The sequence below is a fragment of the Arachis hypogaea genome, chromosome 4 (assembly GCF_003086295.3).
Source record: "Arachis hypogaea cultivar Tifrunner chromosome 4, arahy.Tifrunner.gnm2.J5K5, whole genome shotgun sequence".
Classification (NCBI taxonomy): Eukaryota; Viridiplantae; Streptophyta; class Magnoliopsida; order Fabales; family Fabaceae; genus Arachis; species Arachis hypogaea.
This window is the reverse complement of record NC_092039.1, coordinates 119,899,490-119,924,889: the sequence shown is the minus strand read 5'-3', so window position 1 is coordinate 119,924,889 and position 25,400 is coordinate 119,899,490. Positions and strand designations below refer to the sequence as shown.

At 30.1% G+C, this 25,400-nt stretch overlaps 3 protein-coding genes across 4 annotated transcripts; 1 reads left to right on the top strand and 2 right to left on the bottom strand.

Annotated features, from left to right (window-relative positions):
• Positions 1–238: 238 nt before the first annotated feature.
• On the bottom strand, positions 239–700 carry LOC112795327 (uncharacterized). Its single transcript, XM_025837263.2, has one exon. The coding sequence runs from the start codon at positions 698–700 to the stop codon at positions 239–241; it is 462 nt and encodes a 153-aa protein (XP_025693048.2).
• A 4,204-nt stretch (positions 701–4,904) lies between these two features.
• Positions 4,905–7,957, top strand: LOC112797612 (probable purine permease 11). 2 transcript variants are annotated; one of them, XM_025840642.3, is made up of 3 exons: positions 5,494–5,851; positions 6,590–7,416; positions 7,523–7,957. In XM_025840642.3, the coding sequence occupies exons 1-3, from the start codon at positions 5,845–5,847 to the stop codon at positions 7,538–7,540; spliced, it is 852 nt and encodes a 283-aa protein (XP_025696427.1). In that variant the 5' UTR covers positions 5,494–5,844; the 3' UTR covers positions 7,541–7,957. The 2 variants fall into 2 exon arrangements, with proteins under 2 accessions (XP_025696426.1, XP_025696427.1); XM_025840641.3 differs by having other exon boundaries at positions 4,905–5,851; positions 6,590–7,957.
• Positions 7,958–12,315: 4,358 nt separating this feature from the next.
• LOC112797611 (uncharacterized) lies at positions 12,316–14,307 on the bottom strand. The gene has a single exon (XM_025840640.3). The coding sequence runs from the start codon at positions 13,658–13,660 to the stop codon at positions 12,698–12,700; it is 963 nt and encodes a 320-aa protein (XP_025696425.1). The 5' UTR covers positions 13,661–14,307; the 3' UTR covers positions 12,316–12,697.
• Between the last annotated feature and the right edge of the window lie 11,093 nt (positions 14,308–25,400).

Genomic DNA, 25,400 nt, shown 5'->3' with positions numbered 1-25,400 from the left:
TCTTGTGTCCGTAGCCCTTATGGTAATCACAGTATAGGCTCTTGTTCCTCCCGGTTCGGTCCTTTAGAGGTCGGTGCTTCGACAAGATTCCCTTCTCGGCTATCTGCTGGTAAACTTCTATGATCGGGAGGGTGAGGGGAGTGTAATTGGTGAATTTTCCGATGCGAGGAAGCGGTCTGGGTATCTTGCTCGGACCAACGTCTCTGGCGTGTTCCTTCTGCCTTTCTCTGTTACCGTACTACCGGGGTTGATTGTAAAAGGGCTGTCGCTTGTTAGCAGCCACAACTTGGCTGACTTCCTCATCGTTAATGTATTCCTTGGCTACGGTTTGGATCTCTTGCATAGTCCAGACCGGCCTCGTGGTAAGGTGCTTTCTGAAGTCCTCGTTAAGGAGTCTGTTCGTCAGACAGAGACTGGCCACCGAATCAGTTAACCCCTCGATCTCCAAGCACTCATCGTTGAACCAGTCTAGATATTTCCTGATCGGCTCGCCGGTCCTCTGAGTCACATCGAGCAGATTAATCGGGTGCTTTGCCTTCGCAATTCTGGTGGTGAACTGTGCTAGGAAGGCACGGCTAATATCCAAGAAGCCGGCCACCGAACCCTGCGGGAGGTTGTTGAACCACTGTATCACAGGACCTGCCAGGGTGACCGGGAAGGCGCGGCATCTGACTTTGTCTCCTACTCCCTCCAGGTTCATCCTGGCTTCAAAGGCCGTGAGGTGCTCCTACGGGTCTTGGGTTCCGTCATACTTCATGTCCGTTGGTTTGTCAAAGTGCTTTGGCAACCGAACCTCTAGGATGGAACGATGGAATGGGGTGGCGCCTATTATCACGGGTCGCCGTGTTCCCCCAGATTTCTCTTCGCCGCTTTCACGATCTCGTCTCGTGGCGCGCGCCCCTTTTCTTCGTGCATAGATGATTGTGTCATTTCGTCTTCTCGGGTGTTCATGATCTTCGCGGCTACTTCCCGATTCCGATCTTGAGGTGGGAGTGTGCCGGGATCGACTTCGATGGGAGGTTCTTCCTCGGCTTTCGGGAGATTGGGAGTAGTCGGGGTCGGAAATTTGCTGACAATGTTCCTGATTCGCTAGTTGTCGCTCCAGGTTCTGCACCCTATGGCACAGTTCCTGCATTATCCTAGCGCTGTCACTACCAGTTCCCCCGAAGGGGCGTCTTTCTTGGGCCCTCGACTGCGGCTCGGTACGTCACGTGGGGGATCTCAGCCGTTCCTGTGGGGAGGCGACGGAGGCTGCCCCCTCAAGGCCCGCCACGCGACCATGGTCCCTTGGACCTTGCACGATGTCCATTCAGGCGTCCCCACAGACAGCACCAATGTTCGGCAGTTTGGGTACCGGATAGTTCGGGGGGATCCTCGTGTTAATAGGTGGGGTGTGGTCTGGGACCTGGTCGCGATGGTGGTGTTGGAATAGCCGACTTCCCGGGCTCCGAGTGTGAAGGGGGGTGTCACCTGCAAAGACACTCTGACGCCCTTGTCAGTTTGGTTTGCAGGCGGAAAAAGGGATAAAGTGGTAGGTGTCGTACCTTGGGGGAGGGGTAGGACCCTCCCCATATATACTGTGTCAGAAGTGGGTCCCACCAGAGAAGACCCACCTTCTTCGAAACTTCCTCATACAGCTGTAGTGATGAGTTGTCAAGGACGCGTGTCCGGGTCGGTGGTTAAGCAGCTCGCACCCGACCGTTCGAGTCGGGTGGTGTATGTGTCGTGTCGGCTCGCAATCAGTTTAGACCAGGCCGCAACATAATTTTATTATCATTTAATGATAATATTTTATTATAATTTTATAATATAATATTATATATTTTATGTATTTTATTATATTAAATTATAAATATATTTATTTATTTTTACTATTTAAATTTTTATATTATTATGATTTTACATATTTATTTAATTATTGTTGCACGATTTGACCTATTGATCTAATGATTCAGTAATTTGATTGAGTCGAGTCAATTATCAGTCCACAGTTTAATACTATGGTCCTAATCTTTGAAATTCATAGTTCAGTTTAACAAGTGAAGTAAAAGGTTAGTTCAGTTTAACTGTTAATTAATTGGAATAATCAAATTATAATAAATAATATATAAAAATTATAAATATATAATTAAAATACAAATATATGCCAATATAAATTTAAAACTTACATAATTAAAAATACAAAATCAACTAAAGTTTCATATAAGTATAATACAAGAGTTAAATAGAAAAAAAATAGTGAAATATCAAATTTTGTATATGTTTAAATTTTATAATATTATATATTTTATATTATAAAATAATAAAGAATAATTGTTATAAAATATTATTAGCTTAATTGTATCTTAGTTTATTTTTTCTTTATTTAAAGACAAGTGTATTCTGTATCTTTTAATTTTTAATATATATTTAATTTAAATTAAATGTTTTACATTATTATCTTAAAATAAGTATAAATTTATCATATAAAAATAATTAACAAAAAAAGATTTTATAACTAAAAAAAATAATTTTAATTTATTGAGTCTACTACTTAACCTAATTACCAAAATATTAACTCTAATCCTAAAATTTTAGAGATAGGTATAATTTTTGCTAAGAAGAATATAAGATTCTCTAAACATGAGATTTTTGTTTTGTCAGGGACCCGGGCCACCAACCTGGCCCAGATTCGAAACAGAAACTCTATTCCCAACCCGACCCGGATTTCAAACCTTCCTTTCCCTCTTCCGTTGCGCGCGAGACTGAAAGGAGCCTACCTTGCAGCTGCTCCCCTTGGCAAATGAGTCCTCATAACAGCACCCAATCGTCCTCGCTTTTCTCACCGGCACGACCTCGCCGTCCTCCTGTCGCCGTAACAACACCTAGTCTATCATGATTGTTCGTACGAAGAGGCCCCAATGATTTCTTCCATACCACAACCAGTAGTGGGCGATGGAGAAGATAAGTGCTTCCTGTTCAGCATCGAAGGTCGCCGTCACTCTCTTCACCTTGCGCAAGAGACCAGAATCTGCACTCTTCATTGCGGAGACGTCACTCTGCTTCTCTCCTTGTTCGTGTGTCACCACCGCTGACTGCAATCCGGCGTCCCTTCCGCGCTCCACCACCACCTAAGCTGCTTGGCCGATCTTCTACAAGGCTCCTATACCTTCCATTGGTCCTTGCTGCTCGGTGATGATGAAAAGAAAGCAAGGACGACACAGTCACTTTCCTCCCCTATCGAAGCCACTTCCGCATCGGGTTTCTCTCCAAAAGCAAAGATTGCTGCAGAAAAATTAGTTGCTGATGAAGAAAATTTTTTTGGTAATGATGGTTTGAACTTCTCAGGTGATCCAATTGATGGGTTTTCACTACTTTGTATCTTGCCTTTTATTGTTTCTAACATTAAATCCTTCTTTTGGTTTCACAGGCTACCCCTCTAACTTGGCAAGGAGTAGCACAACAAGTCTGTATTGGTATGGGAGATTTATAGCTCGCTCAACATGCTCTTACTCTGGCTTCATTTCTCATAATTTTCGGTCGTTGGGGGTTATATCTCCATTGGTTTCAATCTCCATTGATTTTCTAAGCTTCTTATCGATGTCCTGGCTGTCATCTCATGAACTAGTCTGTTTCCCTCTCTTAGCATCCAGGTAAATCCTGTATCTTGCAAATTATTCAAAAGCATAAAAATATCTTTTGAGAATTGCATCAATTTTTTTCAATTTTTTCTTTAGATTTTACTGCATGAACAAGAATAAGTTATCTGATTTTATAACAGTCTTTTTAAAACATTTAAGAGTATTTTTGATAAATATGTTGGAAGTACAAGAAATACGTTTTATCTTTTTTAACGCCGTAATTTTTGTTTGGTTAATTTTTTAATATGATTCAGAGTTTAAACTCCTGTTCACCAAAAACAACAAATTGTAATTTTTGTGTTTATTTGATAAATTAAAAAATTAATTAGTATCCTACCAATTTTATTATTCAATCTCATTTATAATAAAAAATATCAAAAACAATAATCAAAATTCTTGAATTTTTTTCATGGTTACGCTTTACAAACAAATATTTTTTTAATATTATTATTAGTACTTTTTGTTAAGTTTTAATTTTTATCAATTTTTTATTTATTTTTCTTATTAATAGTATAAATATTTTTGTTTAGAATTTTTTTATGTTCACTTAGGTATATTATTGTATTTTTTTAATAAAATTGTTAGTATTCATTGTTCATATAAAATTTTTTAATTATTTTTATTAATACGTATTGTTTTTATAGAACTCTATTTATTTTTATTTGATTTTGTATATTTTTTATTATATATTCTTAAATTAGTATATATTTTATTTATTATTGTTAATTTTTATAATATAAATTTTATTAGAAAAATATAATTAAATACAAAAAAAATACTAAAGAAGAGTACTAACAAATTATAACTAAAAGAGTACTAAATTTTAACACATAAATTTAAACTCTTTTCTAAAAAAATTATAGTTAAAAAATGTTAAAATAATATAATTTTAAATGATATAAATTTATATTTTTATTAGTAATTTTTGTCTAAACATAATTTTAAATAATGTAATCTAAATAACATTTATTTTATTATAATCCATTTTAATATAAAATTACTAAACATAAATCACTTTAACATTAACTCACTTTTTATCAAAATTAAATTTGTAAAATCAATTTTATACACATTTTCGTTTGTAATTCTAATCCAAATACACACTAAATTTTTAGCCATAGTGAGAAGAGTGCAATAGCCTCTGTTATTAGACTTTGATTTGACTTTGAAACTTGATGTAGCTCCCTAATGATGCTAGACATGAGATTCTCTAACAAGAAACAAAAGTTTATGCCAGTGCTCAGTGACCACAAAAAATAATCCTCGGCATATGAATAAGAAAGAAAAAATATTCATTGTTTATTGGGCTAAAATCTTGGTCCAAATGCAACTACTAACCCTAAATATATAATACAATACAATATAATATATATCATGCATAGCGGTAGGAGAAATATTCTCCCTTGATTTACAGTTGTGTTATTCTACACATTCGCCATCACCATCGCATGTATTGCTCAACCACTCCCTATACTCGCGCCATTTGCATTGTGCACGTTATCCTTTCTCCTTTTTTCGTTGTGCTTCCTGAATGTCTGCATCTATTTTCTCGTGCCACCCTCGGCCTCACCGTCTCATCCGGTGCTCAGTTGCGGTGTCGCTGCCTCGGTATCTTCGCTTTGTTGCCGGCGGTGCTAGATCTGCGTCTCTCTTCCATATTTTCTTTAAAAAAAAAAACCTGTAATCCAAGAACCCCGGTTCGGTTCGATTCACCGGTTTCCGAACGGTTTTGTGGTTCGTCAGCGGTTTAAAGACAAGGAAATTTTGCTAAACAGTCGACCCGAACTAGAGTTTGATTTCTGATTAAACCGCTTTGACCAATTGGTTCGGTCAAGTTTTCAGAATAAGTGAAATAACCAATCTTTACTTCTTCAGCATGTTTCTTCTAACGTCTTTTTTCCCTTTCCCCTTTTATTCGTTGTGCTCGTTTGGTAATCTTTATTTATTATTATTTGTACTCAGTTCATAACCATAAATATCTTGCCACAAATTTTGAATCCTATTCGATTTCAATCTCACGACAAAAGTGTCATCGTCCTTTGTTGTCACCGCCACAACCACCATTCTAACCTTCTTCCACTTGTTTCTCTTCATACTTCAACCCTAACCTATCTTTTCAGTTTTACTCTTTTATTCTCTCTATTCTTTTTGGTTACAACCTGTTCTACCTTAATTGGAGAGCTAATAGAATCAATCCGTAAACCTTCCTTTGCTTCTCGGTAACATGACAGGTACATATATATCTTTTCCTGTCTGAAATTTTGTTCTTCATTAATATATACAATAAAGTTTAGTTTTTTTTTCTATTTTTCTATTTTTTATAATTTCTATTGTCTTTCATTGTTTTTTATAGTTGCTGCTAGGGCCTCCGCCAATAGTTCTTGTTTTCTTTGCAATGATATTGATATCTTGAGTCTTGACAACAAAGTTGTCCCACTTATTGTTCTTTTAGACCAATTTGTGACCTAATTGATATCTATGCTACACAAAAATCATAATTTGAGGATCAATTCATTCAATTGGGTATTATATAATCAATTATTAATGTTTGATGTTTGAAGACCAAGTTAAAAGTTAACTGATCTTAATCTATAACCTATTTAAAATAATTAATTCTGAATTTGTTGCTGATTGTTTATCCAAATTTTACTTTACAATTATATTCTTTTATCCAATCTAAACAGTCATGGTTACATTCAAATACGGAACTCTTCATGCTGTATTTATATATTGCACTGAATATAAATGCTTTCAATTTTCATATCTTCACTCTTCAATGTTAGTGTATTGAAAATGGTAATGTATTGAGGACTACTAGGTACTGATAGTCTGATAGAGAGGTTGTTTAGGTATAATAGATAGTCTCTTTGCATAAGTAGTATTGTAGTTGTTTTATGTACCTATTGATTCAGTTTATAGGAATCAAGAATAAAAGAAAAAACTGAATTTGATGTTGCATCCTTTTGCAGATAACCAAGAACCCATGATTACAGATGGGACGATCACAAAATTACCATTGACTAAATACCAGCGTTGGCAATGGTGGTTCCTGGTTGCACTTAGCATATTCTTTCTTATTGTTGGCCAAGCTGCTGCTGTTCTACTTGGAAGATTCTATTATGATCAGGGTGGCAACAGTAAATGGATGGCTACTCTAGTCCAAACTATTGCCTTCCCAATATTATATATTCCATTCTTCATAATTCCCTCTTCTCCTGAAACTTCAACTTCTTCAGCTCCTCCTTCCATCAAAATCATTGCCTCAATATATTTTGTTCTCGGGATAGTAATCGCTGCCGATAACATGATGTATTCAGTTGGGCTCCTATACCTCTCCGCATCTACCTATTCACTAATTTGTGCATCCCAATTAGCCTTCAATGCAGTTTTCTCATACTTTATCAATTCCCAAAAGTTCACTGCTTTGATTATAAACTCTGTGGTGGTTTTATCTTTATCTTCTGCGCTTCTTGCTGTTAACGAAGACAAATCAGAACCGTCGGGTGCTTCCAAGAGAAAATACATTCTTGGCTTCCTCCTTACCCTTGGAGCTTCCGCGGTTTACTCTCTTTTGCTCTCCCTCATGCAACGGACATTCGAAAAGGTCCTTAAAAGGGAAACATTTTCCGTTGTTTTGGAGATGCAAATCTATACTTCACTTGTTGCCACTTGTGCTTCCACTGTAGGCCTATTTGCAAGTGGGGAATGGCTTACTTTGCACGGAGAAATGGAGACTTTTGGGAAGGGACATGTCGCGTATGTGATGACTTTGGTTTGGACCGCAGTAGCCTGGCAGGTTTGTTCTGTTGGTGTTGTTGGCCTTATCTTCTTGGTGTCGTCGCTATACTCAAATGTTATTAGTACTGTCTCTTTGGCGGTAACCCCTATTGCTTCTCTTGTAGTTTTTCATGATAGCATGAATGGGGTGAAGATAATTTCATTGCTTTTAGCTCTGTGGGGTTTTGCCTCTTATATCTATCAGAATTATCTTGATGATACAAAAGCAAGAAAAAGACAAGCTGTTGAACCGAAATCACGCAATGATTCTTTATGTTGAGACTAATTAATTAGGAAGCATAACCAAATAGATGCAATTAAATGACCCTTTTAGTTTTGGTTTTGAATCATTCAGTGTAGCTTATGGTTGCTTTAGGTCTTTATAGCCGGAGTTAGTATAGTTATGGTTCTTGATCATTATAGATTTTGATCTATACTTCATTTGGCTCCTAATAAATGTAAAGGTTATATTTTGTGCCTCATTGATTTAATTTAAAGTACTCCTTTTTGGATGGCTTTTGTGATCAATTGAAATTTAAATTTGGTGGTTTTGTTGGAAATACTCGAATGAAACAGAATTTCTTATGTTCATCTTTTTTTTTGTGTGACTTCTTATGTTCATCTTTAATGATCAGATAATATTCCAAAGTTTTGCTTTCCTTTAAATTTGGGTGTTGTTGGCCTGTTATGTTTTGGAATGCTTGGAACTAGACTTTTGTCATAAGAATAATTTTATGTTGTTGCCTATTTTTTTTCCTCCTTCTTAGTTATCATATATAGTACCAATTTGTTTTTAATCATAGCAATTCTGATGAACCCTATAGTTTCAGGGATTCATTTGGTCAGTAAAGATCAACCAATTGGATAGCTGGTTGATCTTTATTAATATAACTATGAGAAAAATATTTTAAAAGATATAACACTTTAATGACTTGCTATGTAACTTGTGAGAAAATTGAGGGAGTTTGAATGGAAAAAAAAAAAAATCAGATTCTGAACCCTTCTTTGGCTGCAAAGCTCTTCTTAGCGTAATATTAGTTTCAATGGTTTTGTTTTTTCCCAAGATATTCTTGAGTTCGGCAGGTCAAAGATTAATCTACCATAGATCAGAACTTCATTTAAGAGTCTAGCTATTCAATAGATTGCTGTATATACAAATTGCTGTATATACAAATTGCTGTATATACAAAGTAGGATTCAAACTCTTAACATTTGCTTAAAAGGATAACTGAATGATCACTTGATAAACGCAAGATAGTTCTAAGGCTCTAAACTTGCCATCCAACTAGTGAGATCATTGAAGTTGTATACATGAAATAATTTTCTTAGATCTTGAATCCTTTTTTGGTTGAAAAACTTCCCTTCTAAGTCCTAACAAATCAAAAGTTTTAATGGAACAATATTATCAGCAAAATAACACTAGTAATGTCAGATTGTTTGAAATGGGTTCAACAAAGTGATTATTAGACGGTTGAAGTAGGCATTGTTCTTTTGAACCACTCAGAAAAGAAGGTGTACTGTGTATTAAAGACTTGGGTTTTCCAGAACAAAGGTAAAAGACATTGGTTAATCTCATTAATTGCCCATTAACTAATATAGGTCATTTATGAAGATAGATGTTTATTTAAAGCAAGGGTTGTCCTTTGAAATTTTAAAAAACAAATTCTGAACTATCACTTGATATATGAAACCGGCATAAAACTATATTGAGTCAAAGCTTTAAAAAAAAAGAGTGACAGCCTAACGGGAAAAGGAAAAAGTTGCATTGATTATATTTTTGAAATGTATTCTTAAGAAAAATTACCCTCCTTCAAATTTCGTTGGATGCATGGAGACTTTTTTATTCTGGTATACGATAACAAAATCCTATCCTTAATCCTTAATAATAATAAATTGGATTCCGTCAAATCCACCATTTGAATCATTATAAATTAAAACAATCCTTATAAATGGACACATTAAAAAATATGCTAATTTTTTTTTATAATAAGCCAAATAAATAGTAAGGTAGCTGTTTAAATAAGTGATGTGATATGTGATCTTCTAAAAAATTCTCAGAGGTTGGAGTCTTTGAGAGTTTTCCCAACCCATCCTCATAATTGCTCTTTCTCTAACTTGGCTAAACTTTTGTCCACAAGATAGGGTTGATTTCTCAACTTCCATCAATATAAGACATTATGACTTGACATTTTGCATTTTTAACAACATAAATCATATAACTACACACTGTATAAATCATTTGTCAAATGTAAAAATGATAGACTAATATAATCAAATAATTATGTTTTACGCATGCAACTGAAAATCAATATAGTGATTTTTGCTAATGTATGGTATAAGAATATCATTGAGAATCTTGTTAACGAGCTATTTAACATACTTGTTAAGATTATTAAAAGATTTTTTTGCATTTATTTATTGTATTAGAACTTGAAATTTCTAGTTTATTATATTAATACAATTTCTTACTTTTGTAAATTTAACCACGTATTGTTAGGGCATTCATTTCAAAATGGGGGAGTTCGTTTTAAGAATTTAATATATGTATGCAATAAAAACTTAAAATTTTAACTTTTCTTTTTGTGTAAAATATATCACTTTTGACTCTTTAGTAAGTGTTTTTAAAAAAAGGTTTTAACAAATATATACCCTAAAAACACATGTTAAATTTATAGACTCAGAAATTTTTATTAAAAATATAAAATTTAAATTTTTAATGTATTTGTTACGTATAAAACAAACAAAAACAAAAATGTTATTTCTATTTTATTAATATCATTTTTTTTTTTACAAATTCATACAAACACATAAAAAAAACATGTGAAAAATGATATTATAAAAAATAAAAATAAAAATGTTAACAGAATCTAAAAGTATATATATCCACCAAAATGAATGATATTTACTAGGGCCACCATGATCCATCACACACTATTGAATAGAATAGTGTATGGTATACTCTACTGTATAGCAACATTTAAATGGGGACAGCAAGGGAATTAAGTAGAGAAGGCAAGAAGTGCTTAAATGTTGCGGACCCCATAACATGAGAGCATTACCAACACTTTTAAAGGTTGTAATACAATCTCACACTTTTGTGTGTTCCAATTCATCACCACAAAACTCACTCAACATTTATTTCAAATTCAACTCATTTTGACCCCACCACTTCAACTCCTATTATAACCCTTTAGAGTGGGTAGCACCATTCATTTCATTTCATTATGCTTCTCAACCTTCACCACTATCTCCCTTTTCTCCAAACTTCATATGTCTTCCATTCACACTCGTTTTAATGATCACCCCACTCACTAGTACCCAGCTAATTGTTAAGCTACAAACATTTATTTTCAAATTATAATTAAGGTAAATGAATTAATTAATAGCCTTAAGTTTAACATTTTGTACTTGATTCTTAGTTTATAAACAAAAAATGTACTTCCATTCATGATTCATTCATTGTCTCATAAGCACTCTATTACTTTTTGGTTTTTTATTTTGATTTGATAAGCACATGCTCTTCTTCAAACTTAATCCAGTTTAGCACATATTATGAAGAGGGAAGAGTGCACTTTTATTACCAATCTAAAACAGTTGCCATTACCAATCAATTTCTCTTGGAATAAAAATATTCCTAAAATGATTTGATTTGTATTGAATGTAACTAAATTGAATTGATTTTAAAATTGATTAATTATTTTACATTTCGTCCCCTTCTTTACACTGATATTTAGAGGATAAAGTAGTTTTTTCTAATGGTTTAACTCCAAAATCAATGTAAATCTTTAAAAAAAATGAAAGGTTAAATACAAAGGGATATAAAATAAATCCATTAAATTTCAAAATTAATTCAGTTATCATTTTTTAAAAAATCCAAACAAGATAATTGCTCTATAAATTAAATTAATTCCAGTTCTCAGATGTCCCAAACACATACTAATACTAAAAATACTTGAATTAAGTAAAATCTCTATTTCTTTGTATTTGTTTTACACTTCAGTTAAGACTAGTCAACTCTCCATTTTGTTTTACTAAAAGTATTGACACTTGATACTTTTTTCAACATGACTATAATTTTTTTTCTTGTTTTCATTAAAAATATAAAAAATTCAAATTTTTTATATATTTGTTTTGTCTTTATTAAATAAAAATATTTAAAATTTTCTATTACTAGTAAACTTATCATATGTCTTTAGGCACATGTTAAGACACATATTAGCTAAAAACTAAACTCTTAAATAAATTCCAGTGCGTTAAAAAGCAAAAAAATTAAATATATGATTTCATACAATACCAGAATCGAAAAACAAGAAGAAACGGCTCAAAACCCTTCCTAATAGTTTAATACTAGTAGGTTACATAAATAAACTTGTTTGACTACTTCTTAACTAGATAACATTATAATTTGTAATTTATTTGTCACGTTTCAAATAAATTGAAATTTTCAAACATTCTACTATATTATCAAGTATTATATTGAATAAAAATGATTAGAAGTCTTAAATTATTCTTTTAATTATTTTTATTCTAATAAAAAATACATTTTTATTATTGTTTTGATATTTTCAAAAATTAAATATACATTTGAATTTTTATCCATTTAAGCTTTAAGAGAATAATTCGGATAATGACTTCAAACTCTTAATCATTATTCTATTTCAAATTATCACTAAAAATAAACTAATCTGGATATTTATACTTAAATTAAACTTGTTTAAATAATAAAAAACAATAATAATTATCTTCAATTGAACCTCGTGATTTCAGTTCAAATTCAGTAAACGATTTTCAAACTCCTTCAATACATGGATTGAAATCTCCAGTTAAATGCTACCAACCAAGAAGGTGAATAAATACACCTTGAAAATGTTATTTATTCGTAATCCAACAAGCATTGTTTGTGCCAAAAAGAATCAAATAGTAAGAATTATGAATTAATTATCACTAGACTCGTAGTCATATTAAGCATACATTAATCTAACAATGTAAGCAATTAAGCAAGAACAAACTGAGTTAACAAAGTAATAACACTGTAATATACAGAGGACACTATATGCAATTTCAAAATTACATCACTCATTTTTTTACCTATATAAAAGGACAAGAGAAAATTACTTTCTGTTCATCGCAGTGAACAATTGTGTACAAAGAACATTTATAACAAAAAAAAATGTGTTTCAATTTTCTTCTATTTTCTTTTTTTTTTTTTTTTGAAAAGAAAATTAGAATTTGCACAAACGAAAAGAATTTTTCTTTTAAAGAAAAAAGAGATGACCGTACCAGATGAAATGTCAACAGAATCAACGGTTGTGGTTAACTCTTCCAAAATCCGCAAGCTTCCTGGACCGGTTAGCGCAAAACGACGCTGCGGCGGAGAGGTGCGGCTTCGCCGCCGCCGCCCTAACCTCGACAGCCGCCGCCATCTCCGGAGGCAATCCTTTGTGGTTCCACCTCCTGTTCGGACTCGCACGAACCAACGGACTCAAGCAAATAGCCATGCCTGAACCTGAAATACTCTTCGCATGCCCTAGCCGCGAGCGTCGCGCAGGTGTCGCCGTCGACAACGGCGTCCTTCGCCACTGAGGAGACGACTCTGAAGCGTATCCGCTTCCCGACGGAGACCGATCGCATTCGTCACCGAAATCGTCCTTTCTTACCGGCGACATTCCACGATCCGTCACTCGATGGTGGTACCGCCGCCGTGTTCCCGCTGCGTGAGCTGAATTCTCTGCTGTTCCAGTCCGATCCTGATTTTTCCGGCGAGAAGGAAAGAACGTAGAGAACCACGAAGGAGACGCCGACGGCGACGGTTTCTCGAACGACGGATCCGTACGATACTTCTCCGATCTGGTCCTGAAAAGATTCGAGAATTTCCAGAACTTGCTCAATCGCTTCTTGGACGGCCTCGCTCCGCCTTCGAACTCGGAATTCCCGGCGTAGGTTGGGCCAAGCTGAGGCGTGCTGTAAAAGAGCCGGTCGCGGGCGTCATCGGAAGAGTTCCACGCGGCGGCGTAATCGGATTTCCGACGAGAAACGTAGGGAGATACGGAGCGAGGGAAGACTAAAGGCGGCGGGTTAGGGTCGTTGTTTCTGGAACGTTCGTCGGAGGCGCGGGAGGCGTTTCGAGTGAGTTGAACCTGAGTGTGGGCTTGGGCCTGGGCCTGGGCCTGCGCAGCGAGTATAGCTATGAGGCGTTCACGGAGACATGTGGCACAGACGCCGATGGTACTGCTAAGGTCAGGTAAGTGTTTCTTACACCTCATTTTTTTTTTATTTTCTGTGTCTGTCTTTTGCGATGCTTGTTGTGTTACGACGCCGTTTTGCAAGTTATGAAGTGGTTGCGGTTGTGGTTTATGTTGGTGGTGGTGGTTGTGATTAAATTGGGTAGTGGTAGTAGCAGTAGCATTAGCGTGTGTATGGGTGTGTGTTGTGTTGTATTATATGAAGTGAAAAGAGAGATCTGATGGAGAATTGGGAAGGGTTGCGTTGTCTATTTCACACAAAATAGAGAGAGAGTTGGTTGGGGCTAATAAGTGTGTAGAATCTGTATTAAATTTAATTTAGCGTGAGAACGGGGCAGAGACACAAGAGAGAGGGGTCAAACTTTTACTTAGCTTAGCTTACGGAAAAGGATGGCCGAACAGTTTTGATACCAAGGCTTAGCTAGATAAGGAAGGATGCATGCTACAGTATAATGGAACAGATTCATCCACATAAAAATACAACATGTACAAGGGATTAGCCAAACTTATTTTCTTCAAAATATATTTTATATCTATAATTTAGATTTTCTTTGAGGTCATAATGCATCTTTATTATTGTGTCACAATATTCTTGTTAGTTTCTCTTTTTCTTTCTTGATTTTTCCCTTCAAAGTATTCATAATCCATAGCAATGACAAATCTTTTCTCTTCATTGTCTGAAATTTGAATCTAAATGCTCTCCATTTATAAACTTAGGATCAAATTTCCACCACTTGATTAAGATATTTAATAAGGTAACTGCCAAACTACATTACGGTAACTTTTGTATTCTAATTACTTATTAGGAATTAACTAAGGATATATATGTTAAGATTACTAAAGCTTCTATAAAAAGTATATAAAATTTAAGCTGTTAATATATTTGTTATGTATTTAAAGTAAAAAATCAAAAATGCTATTCAATCATTCACTAAAATCAAGCATAAATATATTTGTGTATAAATATACGTATAGTTTAATTTATTTTCAATGTGTATTTGTATTTCAACATATATTTTATACTAATGGTTGATTTTAGTGTACACATAGCATAATCGAAAAAACTTTTTAAAATTACCAATAGTAATCTTAGTCATTAAAGCTTTGATTAATTTTTCAAGTATATATTTTCATAAGTAATACACCAAATTAGTTTGTAATATTTTTCAAAAATACTACATACACATAAAATATTAGTCACTATGTATATGTGTTGACTTGTTAGAATATTAGACAATTTGGTCTTAGAAATACAAAATAAATTAGTTTTTAATTTTTTTTAAGATTATAAATTAATCTTTTATTTTTCTAAAACATAATTCATATTTGGTAGAATGACTAAATTATCTGAAATTCTTTAAAAATATATATATAAGACTAATATGTTCGAAATGAAAATTGCCAATCAAGGATTCTTATGATTCATTTTTTTACCCAAAAAAAATATAATTAGAAATGGGAGATCATTCTCTTTAAATCATATACAATTAGTGAAAAGGTAAGATTTATCTCTTTCGAGTTTCTTTTATCGAACAAAACTAATAATTAAGTTACTTTTTGGTTAGATGACTAGACTACTAGAGTTAAAATTGTCAAAGCTCAATAAACATCAAATATCGATATTTTAAATAAATGAAAGAAAAATACAGATTCGCTACTAAATTTTTGGAAAAGGTCGCTTAGACCAATTTTATTTAAAATATCAAGGATCAGAATGCTAGAGTAATTATTTTGGACAAAAACACATTACATTACTTAATTATCATGCTTAAAGTCAATAATCACAGCATATACTTGGGGAAATTTAGGGAAGTAAGTTACCCCATTATGACAATGTTAGTACATTTTTGTACGTATATGATATATTGACAAAGTTATAGCTATTATCGAGAACTTATACTAATCAAGCAAATGTTCTCATCGAAGACATTCCTGTGGTTTTCTAAGATTCGTCAAAAAAGAGCTATTTTTAAATTTTAAGCATTTTAGGCTTTGATGTAAGTTTTAAAATTCCACAATTTTTAACTGGAGTTTTATATTAGAATTTAATTTTATAGCTATCAGTAATGACCCTATTGGGTAACTCTTGATGATATTTGTAAAAATAACATATGCCCACTTGAATACTTGATCATGTGATCCGCAAAGATGTTTTAACCTTGAATACTTATATAGTGTTGGTGTTTGACTTTCTATACCGTGCGATACGGTAATTATGATGGTTAACTAATGACATGTTTGCCTTTGATGGGCAGATTTCTTGCTTTAATTTGTAGGCATACAATTATACAATGCAATTATTCCTTGGTTGAATCTCGAATCTCTCTGGGTTTTTTTCCCACAGTTTTTTTTTTCCTTTTCAATTTTTCCACAATAATTTTATAGAGTTCAATTTTAATGTACTAACGGTATAAAATGTATTTATACAAGGTGAATTATATGGTGAAAATGTAAGTTTACAGATTTTTTCTATAAATTTACAGATTTTTCTTTTAATAAAATGAAAAAAAGATTAATAAAAGTAGGATCCACATTTCAAATAATAATAAAATAATAAAAAATAACTATAAAAAAAATTATTCTCTTTCTATATATCACTCCAATCTGTACACTAGAGTGTCATTTTAAACAATCATTCACGTAATTAATAAAAATAATAATTATTGTATATGGTGTATTAAAATTAAATTCTAATTTTATAATATTTATATATATATATATATATATATAATTATGTAAAAATATATTTTCAGAAATTTTAATTAAAATTTGTGAATTTATTTGCGGTTTCAAGAAATACCTCACTAACTAAAAATAATAACATTATTTAAAAAATGAAAATAAAATAGTTTGAAATATGTATTATTTTCACACAAAATTACCAATAGTATTATATAAAAAATTTGAATTAATACTGGTTTCAGTGGGACTCAACTCTATTGTTATATGTTATATGAGTTACATAAAATAATATTAGAGGTAAATATTAAATTAGTATTGAAAAGATTTTGACGCTAATAAAATATTTTTTACTTTTGTTATGGAGATTATAATGTGGTAGAATCCCGATATGGAGAGCAGGCATGCTTAACTGGCATGTAGTGTCAACTGATCAGTAATCGGACAGTGCGAGTTCTTTCTGACTAATCGGATGGTCCGAGTTTCTCATAACAAAACGGATGGTTTGAGTTGTTCCTCCCCAGTCATGTGTCAGCATGCGTGTTACTCCTCACAAATGGTGCCCCATTAACCCAACACACACACCCCTTTCATTGCATGCACACCCACCCTTCGAGTCACTTTCTCCTTCATTCCCACTTAGCATCCATTCTTTCTTCTTCTTCCTCCTTAAATGATGTCTGCTTCATCTACTTCACTAAAAAAAATTAAAATGTCAAAGAAGCAAAAGTCTAAAAATATTAATTGTCCTGAATTTCACATTGTAAAATATCTCAGACATTCTAATTATGTAAGTTTATTTGTTAATTTTTTTATATTTCAGAATTATAATTATTATTTTTAAAAATTTAATTATAATTATTGTTGTTAGAAGTTGAACTGAAGAAGATATACGTGGCTTAATTATTATTTTTATTGATAGAAATTTAGAAATATATGTTTAAACAAAGTGTAAATGTAGTTGATTCTTGTTTAGAATTTTTTGTAATATAATAGATTAGTAATAAAAAAAATACCTTTTTAGAAATTTTTGTAATAATATTAGAAATTATAATTAAATAGTTAACTGTTATAATTAATTTTAGAAATTTATGGATACATGTTTAAATAATAGTTAAAAATATGTGTATTTAAATGTAATTAATTTTTGTTTAGAATTTTTTCCAATATAATAGATTAGTATTCAAAATGACCTGTTTAAAATTTTTTGTAATAATTTTAGAAATTATAATTAATTAGTTAACTGTTATAATTAATTTTAGAAATTTAGAAATACATGTTTAAATAATAGTTAGAAATATGTGTGTTTAAATGTAATTAATTCTTGTTTATAATTTTTTCCAATATAATAGATTAGTATTAAAAATGATTTGTTTAAAATTTTTTGTAATAATTTTAGAAATTATAATTAATTAGTTAACTGTTATAATTAATTTTAGAAATTTAGGAATACATGTTTAAATAATAATTAGAAATATGTGTCTTTAAATGTAATTAATTCTTGTTTAGAATTTTTCCCAATATAATAGATTAGTATTAAAAATGACTTGTTTAGAATTTTTTTAATAATTTTAGAAATTATAATTAATTAGTTAACTGTTATAATTAATTTTAGAAATTATAATATTATAAAGTATAGTAATTTTTCGTAACAATAGATAAACTAAATCGGTGTATAATTTTTTAGAATAATGTTGATATATATATATATATATATATATATATATATATATATATATATATATATATATATATATATAGTAAAGTATCGTTTTTGTCCCCAATGTTTGGGGTAAATTTTATTTGTGTCTCTAACGTTTAAATCGTCTTATTTGTATTCCTAACATTTGTAAAAGTGATTCAGTGTTATCTTGCCGTCAATTACACATCATGAATGCTTTAGTTTGAGTTTTAAAAATCTATTCTTAAAGTTAGAATACAAATGTCTAGAATAGAATCGATGATCCACTTCGAAAAATAGCTCATCAAAAGTTGAAACTAATTCCTATAACATTTACATAATTCACTTTTCTAGAGACATAATTGAATATAAACACAAATAGCGGGTATAATATTAAAATCTAACACATCAAAGTGAGACCTAATTGAGAATGAATACATCCAAGTGAGAATAATTGAAAAATATAATCTGATTTGTTAGTATAATTGGTATTAGGATAAACATTGAATCACTTTTATAAACGTTATAGATACAAATAGGACGATTTAAATATTAGGAACACAAATAGGACTTACCCAAACGTTGGGGATAAAAACGATACTTTACTATATATATAAATCGGACCCAGGGACTTGTTTAAACTCATTCAAAAATAATATATAATAATCAAATCAGTCCGTCCGATTTTATTTTCCAAAAATTAAAAAAAAATTACTACATATACAAAACGGACGATCCGATTAGCTTCCATCAAAATTCAAAACTTCCTTCCATGGAAAACGGACTCTCCGATTTGTTTACAAAATTTTTCCCCAGAAAAATCGGATGGTCCGATTTCTTCACACCAAAGCTGAGCAAAAGCTGTCCCACAAATTTGTCTAGCACCTCTAAAATCCATAACCAAACACAACACATTCATAGCTTCCATAACCAAAAAATTGAGCCCTGATAAAATGGTATCTGATTTTTGTTATTGATAAAATGATCTCTAAAAAATTTTAAAATTTGATAAAAATAACCGGCCGTCAATTGAGTTACCTAGAGTTAAGATTTATGGGTGATGTATCAGTTAACAATTATCATAATTACAAAAGATATCCGCTTTTAATTTTTATAATTTTAAAAACACCCTAATTTTAATTTTCTAAAAATATTAATCCCTTTTTTTCTCTCTTCTTCCTTTTTTCCTAATTCTTTCACTGCACATTTCCAGCAATTTTTCTTTTCTTTTTCCTTTTCCTTTGTCACTTGTTCCGATTCCCTTTCCCGCAATCCCTTTAGATTCATCTCTATCTTTTTCTCCATCGGTTTTCTTCCTTCCCTTCACTATAAATCAACTAGTGTGAGTTTCAATTTCGATCATTCTTCTCTTATACTCTGATCTCTTTTCTCTAGAGCTAACAACATTTGCAATCTTCGAAGAGAGTAGTAAAGAATAGGATCAAAAGATCCAAGCGAGAAGGCGAGGGTTTGGAGACTCAAATTTAAGCCCTTACTCTATTGTCTGTAAGATTCATCAGCTACAACTACTCCTCCTCTTCTTCCTCCTTCTCCACCACTTCTTCTTCCCCCCATGGATTTAAAGCTGTAAGATTTAGTTTCCGGTTCCACTCATCAGCCAACGGATTTTAACAAGAACAGACGGCTATACAAATATGATATGTTTTTGAGTTTCAGGGCTACCAACATCTGCAATAATTTTATCGATCATCTTTATCATAATCTCATCAGGAAAGAAATTTTTGCCTTCAAAGACAACAAGAGGCTTCAAAAAGGGGTACTATCTCATTTCAGTTCTTATAAACCATTAGAAACTCTTGCATTTCTATCGATGTCTCTTAAGTGATTATGTTACCTCTACATGATGCCTTGATGAAATGGTTACCATTACTCAATATATAAAAAAATTCAGACAAAAAGTTTTTTCGATTTTTTATGATGAAATCTTTTCAATGTTCAAAATCAGAGTAGGGCGTATGTGGATGCTTAGGAAAGAAGAAGAGAAAAAAAATTAAGGTTTTAGAAAATTGAAATTGTGTTTTTAAAATTATAAAAAATTAAAAGTGGATAATTTTTGTAATTATGATAATTGTGAACTGACACGTCACCTATAAATTTTAACTTCAGATAATTTAATTTATGGTTGGTCACTTTTGTCAAATTTTAAAATTTTTTAAAAATTATTTTATTAACAACAAAGATTAACAACCATTTTATTAACGCCAAAATTTTTTAGGTAATAATTTGGTATTTATTTCAATAATATTAATCAATTTAAGTAAATGCTATATTGTAAATAATTTTGCATCCCCGTAATTTTAAAAAATAACCATTATATTAAGACTTGTGTCTTAGATCATTTCTAAAATATTTTACATCAATCTAAAATTGTTTGTTATTCTTTTTTATACTTAAAACTCAATTAATTATATAACCACAATAATATATAATAATAATTATTTGTGTCACACTTTATTAAAATCTGACGCAATATCTTATAATAATTACAAGCGATAAAACTTTAATTGAGACATGTGATAATGAAACTTCTCGTTATATTGATGGTAACGTGATTACGAATACCTTTATACTTGTATATTCTTAATAAGGAAAAGAAAGCCATTAATCCATTTATAATTACTCCATTTTGTTTTTGGTATGACGTATCTGTGTTAAATCATTAATGGAACATTAAACACGTCAAAAATAAAGTAAAGAGCATTATTGGCACGCTTCATACGGTGCCTTAATTCATCTAAAGAAAGAAGTCAAACTCTGGCATTTGTTCATCATTTTCATATGTGCGTTGTGCCAATCAGCTTTTGATCAATTAAGAGTCTACTTATAACGGTTATAATCTCCTTTATTCTTCTTTTGGCTTTTGTTTAGCAAAGTTTTATTTCAAATTTCAAATTTTAGAAGATATGAGTTTTAAAGTGGTTCTTAAATTTTTATTTGATTTTTAAATTGGTTTGTGTTAATGGCATGCTAGCGTGGATAATTAGTTTCACGTGTAATAAAGTAATTAGTTTCAATGTGTTATCTGTGGGTTAGTAATATGTGATCTGTTAACATAAATGATGGTATTAGTATCATATGTTCTAAAACAGTCTGTATGTGGCGTTCTGTGTCACGTGTCAATAAATTCAAATTTTAGAATATGAATTTAGTATGTGAAATTAAAAGAGAAGAAACAAATTCGTTTTTTGGGCCAAAATTTTCTTTTCTTTTATCATAAATTCAAAATCTCAATAATTTTTAGTGTACTGATTTTTCTTTTATATTTTCACACATGACTTAAATAAAATTAGGATAAAGTCTAGTGTTGAACTTTTTTTTAAAAAAAAAAATTAGGATAAAGTATTATTTTGTTTCTCAATGTTTAAACTAAGTCTTAATTTGATATCTAACATTTAAAATGTTATATTTAGATTCGAATTTAATATTAGTCCACCTTTAAATTCGACACGAATAATTTGTATATTGAAGAGCAAATAATATTTGATTTCAATTTATAAGTAAAATCGATCTACCAATAATTACCAGTGTAAAAATTTTTTCTTTAATTTTGAAGTGTTGATAATTGATTATTAGAATTTGGAATTTTGTAAAAAAACAGTTCAAGAAAAAGAAGTGTTAAAAAAAATTTTGGTTATATTTTTTTAATTTGTACAAAAAGATATAACATAATTGATAAAATTGTAACATCTACAACACTCACTTTATTAATTATTCATGTTAAATTTAACATAGAACAATATTAAACTCGTTTAAAACTTTTTAAAACAAAAATAAAACATTTAAAATGTTAAGAACCAATTTAAAATTGGTGAATGCTATTCAACCCTCTCTAAAATAACATGTAAGTTACCCTTCATTATGTGTCACATTGTAATTGATCCTTATCTTAACCATAGTTGGGTTATTTTATAATTTATTATTCTTAAAATATCAAAACTTCACTCCCGTTAATTGAAGCACATTCCACTCCTCTATTCTTTGTTTATCATTTCATCACCTAGATTTGGTCCTTCCAAGCAGCGTCGCGTTCGTGACAAGAAGCGCTAACGTCATCGCCATGCCCTCCCACACAACCTCCCTCCCACACAACCTCTCTTCTCAGTGTAGTATAGCCAGTGCCTCTTTTTGGCGTGAATCACTGCTTACCCACATAATTAATGGTTAATTTGGTTATTAAATTTTTTTATTAAAAAAAATATTTTTATTTAATTACGTGATGGAACATATATTTATATGTAAAATATAATATAATAAAATAAATCTATTTAAAGAATTTAAAAGTATAATTAAAATCATAAACATATAAATATAATAATAAAATTTGTACTCCAAAAAAATAAACATATTTTTTTTTTATCATACATATATTATTTAAAAATAAATATATTATTAAAATTAATAACAAAAATTTAAAATGAAAAAATTCAACTTTTTATCGTATTTTTTATAGTATTTTTATTTTTTAATTTTTAATTTATTAGTACTTTATTATTTAATTAATAATTAAACAAATTATTTTTATAAAAAATTATTTTTAATATTATATTAGAGAAGAGACCAATATAACAGTTTAAAAAATAAATTGTATAAACATTTAAGAGATAAATATAAAATACATACCTAAGTAATGTTTAGTTTGGTTATTAAATTTTTTTATTAAAATAAATCTTTATTTAATTACACGATAAAACATATATTCATATGTAAAATATAATATAATAACTCTATTTAGAGTACTTAAAAGTATAATTAAAATCAGAAAAAATATATTTTTTATTGTACATAAATTATTTTAAAAATAATAAATTGTTAAAATTAATAACATAAGTTTAAAATGATAAAATCTAACTTTCTTACAAGTATTTTTTATAGTATTTTTATTCTTTTAATTTTTAATTTATTCGTACTTTATTATTTAATTAATGATTAAATAAATTATCTTCATGATAAATTATTTTTTGTATTTTCTTAAAGAAGAGATCAATATAACAGTCTACAAAATAATGTAAAAATGATTTTTAAATAAAAAATAGATAATATTAAAATTTTTAAATACAAAAGTAAATTATATAGATAGATATTTAAGGGATAAATATGAAATACATGTCTAAAATAAATAAAACAGACAAAAATAATTTTCCATTTCTCAACAGTGCTCCCATTTTGTGTGTTTTATTTATTTTAGATATGTATTTCATATTTATTTCTTAAATATTTATACAATTTATTTTTTAAACTGCTATATTGGTCTCTTCTCTAATATAATATAAAAAATAATTTTTCATAAAAATAATTTGTTTAATTTTTAATTAAATAATAAAGTACTAATAAAAATTAAAAAAATAAAAATACAATAAAAAAATACGGTAAGAAAGTTAAATTTTATTATTTTAAATTTCTGTTATTAATTTTAATAATATATTTATTTTTTAAATAATATATGTATGATAAAAAAATATGTTTATTTGTTTGGAATACAAATTTTATTATTATATTTATATGTTCATAATTTTAATTATACTTTTAAATACTTTGAATAGATTTATTTTATTATATTATATTTTACATATAAATATATGTTTCGTCATGTAATTAAATAAAGATATATTTTTTTAATAAAAAAATTTAATAACTAAAATTAACCATTAATTATGTGGACATGGCAAAAAGAAGCACTGGCTATACTGGGAAGGACAAGTTATGGGCGACGGAATTCAACGACGTGACTAAGGGATGATGCACTAAAGAAATAGAGGTTGTGTGGGAAGGCAGTAGATGGCGATGACGTTGGTGCTTCTTGTCACGAACGCAACGGTGCTTGAAAGAACCGAATCTAGGTGATGAAGTGATGAACAAAAAATAGAGGAGTGGAATGTGTTTTAATTAACGGGAGTGGAATTTTGATATTTTAAGAATAATAAATTATAAAATAACCCAACTATGGTTAAGATAAGGACCAATTACAATGTGACACATAATGAAGGATAACTTACATATTATTTTAGAGGGGTTGGATAACATTCACCTTTAAAATTTAATCCAAACACTAAAGATTAAAATAATACTTTATTCATAAAATTATCTTTACATAAAAGAAAAACTATTTAAAAATATTCATCGTACAACAAATTATTCATGAAAGATAATAGCAATATAGCTTAACTTATATATTAAAAAATATTAAAACATTATATGAATACTCTAATTTCATTTATAACGATAACATGTATATAACATATGGACAAGTTGTGTAGCGATATACCATATACCAGATACGCCACTAATCACCATGTCAAGTGTCAACATCATTATACGTGGTGAAATTATATTCTTATACATGACAATTTTTTTAATTGGACAGGATCCTCCCATATATCAACATGCCATGTTAGCATATGGTTAACTGAAAATACTTAACGAATTAATATGAATAATTGAAAAACAACTTAGTAATCGTCTTGAGTTAATTAACAATTTATTGACTAATTTGAGGCTTTGATGAAATGTATTTGAGGTTTAACTCTTCGGAAAAAATTTAAAATGTTTAGAGAAAATAGTTTTAATTGTTAATATTTTAAGTGCGAGGAGTGTATAAAATTAGTCTCACATAAAAAAAATAAGAAATGTATAAGATGAGAGATCTATTGATTTAATATCTAAGGTAGCGTTTATTTTGAGATACTGAGATAGAGACTAAAAGATTGAGACTTAATATCATGTTTGTTAGTTCAGAGATTAGTACTAAAATTTCTGTCTCTCTTTTCAAAATTTCAGTATTTCAGTATCTTTAAAAAATAGGGATACAGAAGACTAAAATTTTTAAAGATAAAAATTGAAACTTTAATAATATTTTATACCTAAAATACTCTTATTTTAATTAATTAATTCTAATTTTAATTTTTGTGTACATTAAATTAGAGTTTTATTCTTGTTCCAATTTTTATCTCTTATTTTGCACCAAACAAAATATTGAAATTTATTTCAATATCTATCTTTTAGTTTTAATTTTTTTTATTTCTGTTTTTCTATTAAATACTATCTTAAAATTTTGAGTGGGAAGTGACGACGTTGACCCAACAATCTTGCTATATTATTAGAGTCAGATTTCCTCATACGTGTATGATTAACTATCGTTTGGTTGCAAAAACAGTATGCATATATCAGCTGATACGTACATAAGTATACTTTTTTCTTTTAAAGAAATATTTATGAAATTTTGGATAGAAATATTGGTCATGTGGAACCTTTTTTTCTTGGTCCAAATACTATTCATAAAAATAGCAATTTCAGAATTTAAACACCGGATATTACAAATAAAGTGTCCGCGGAGATCATAGACTATTTCTTTACAAAGATACCAATTTTGGATACATAGCTGTC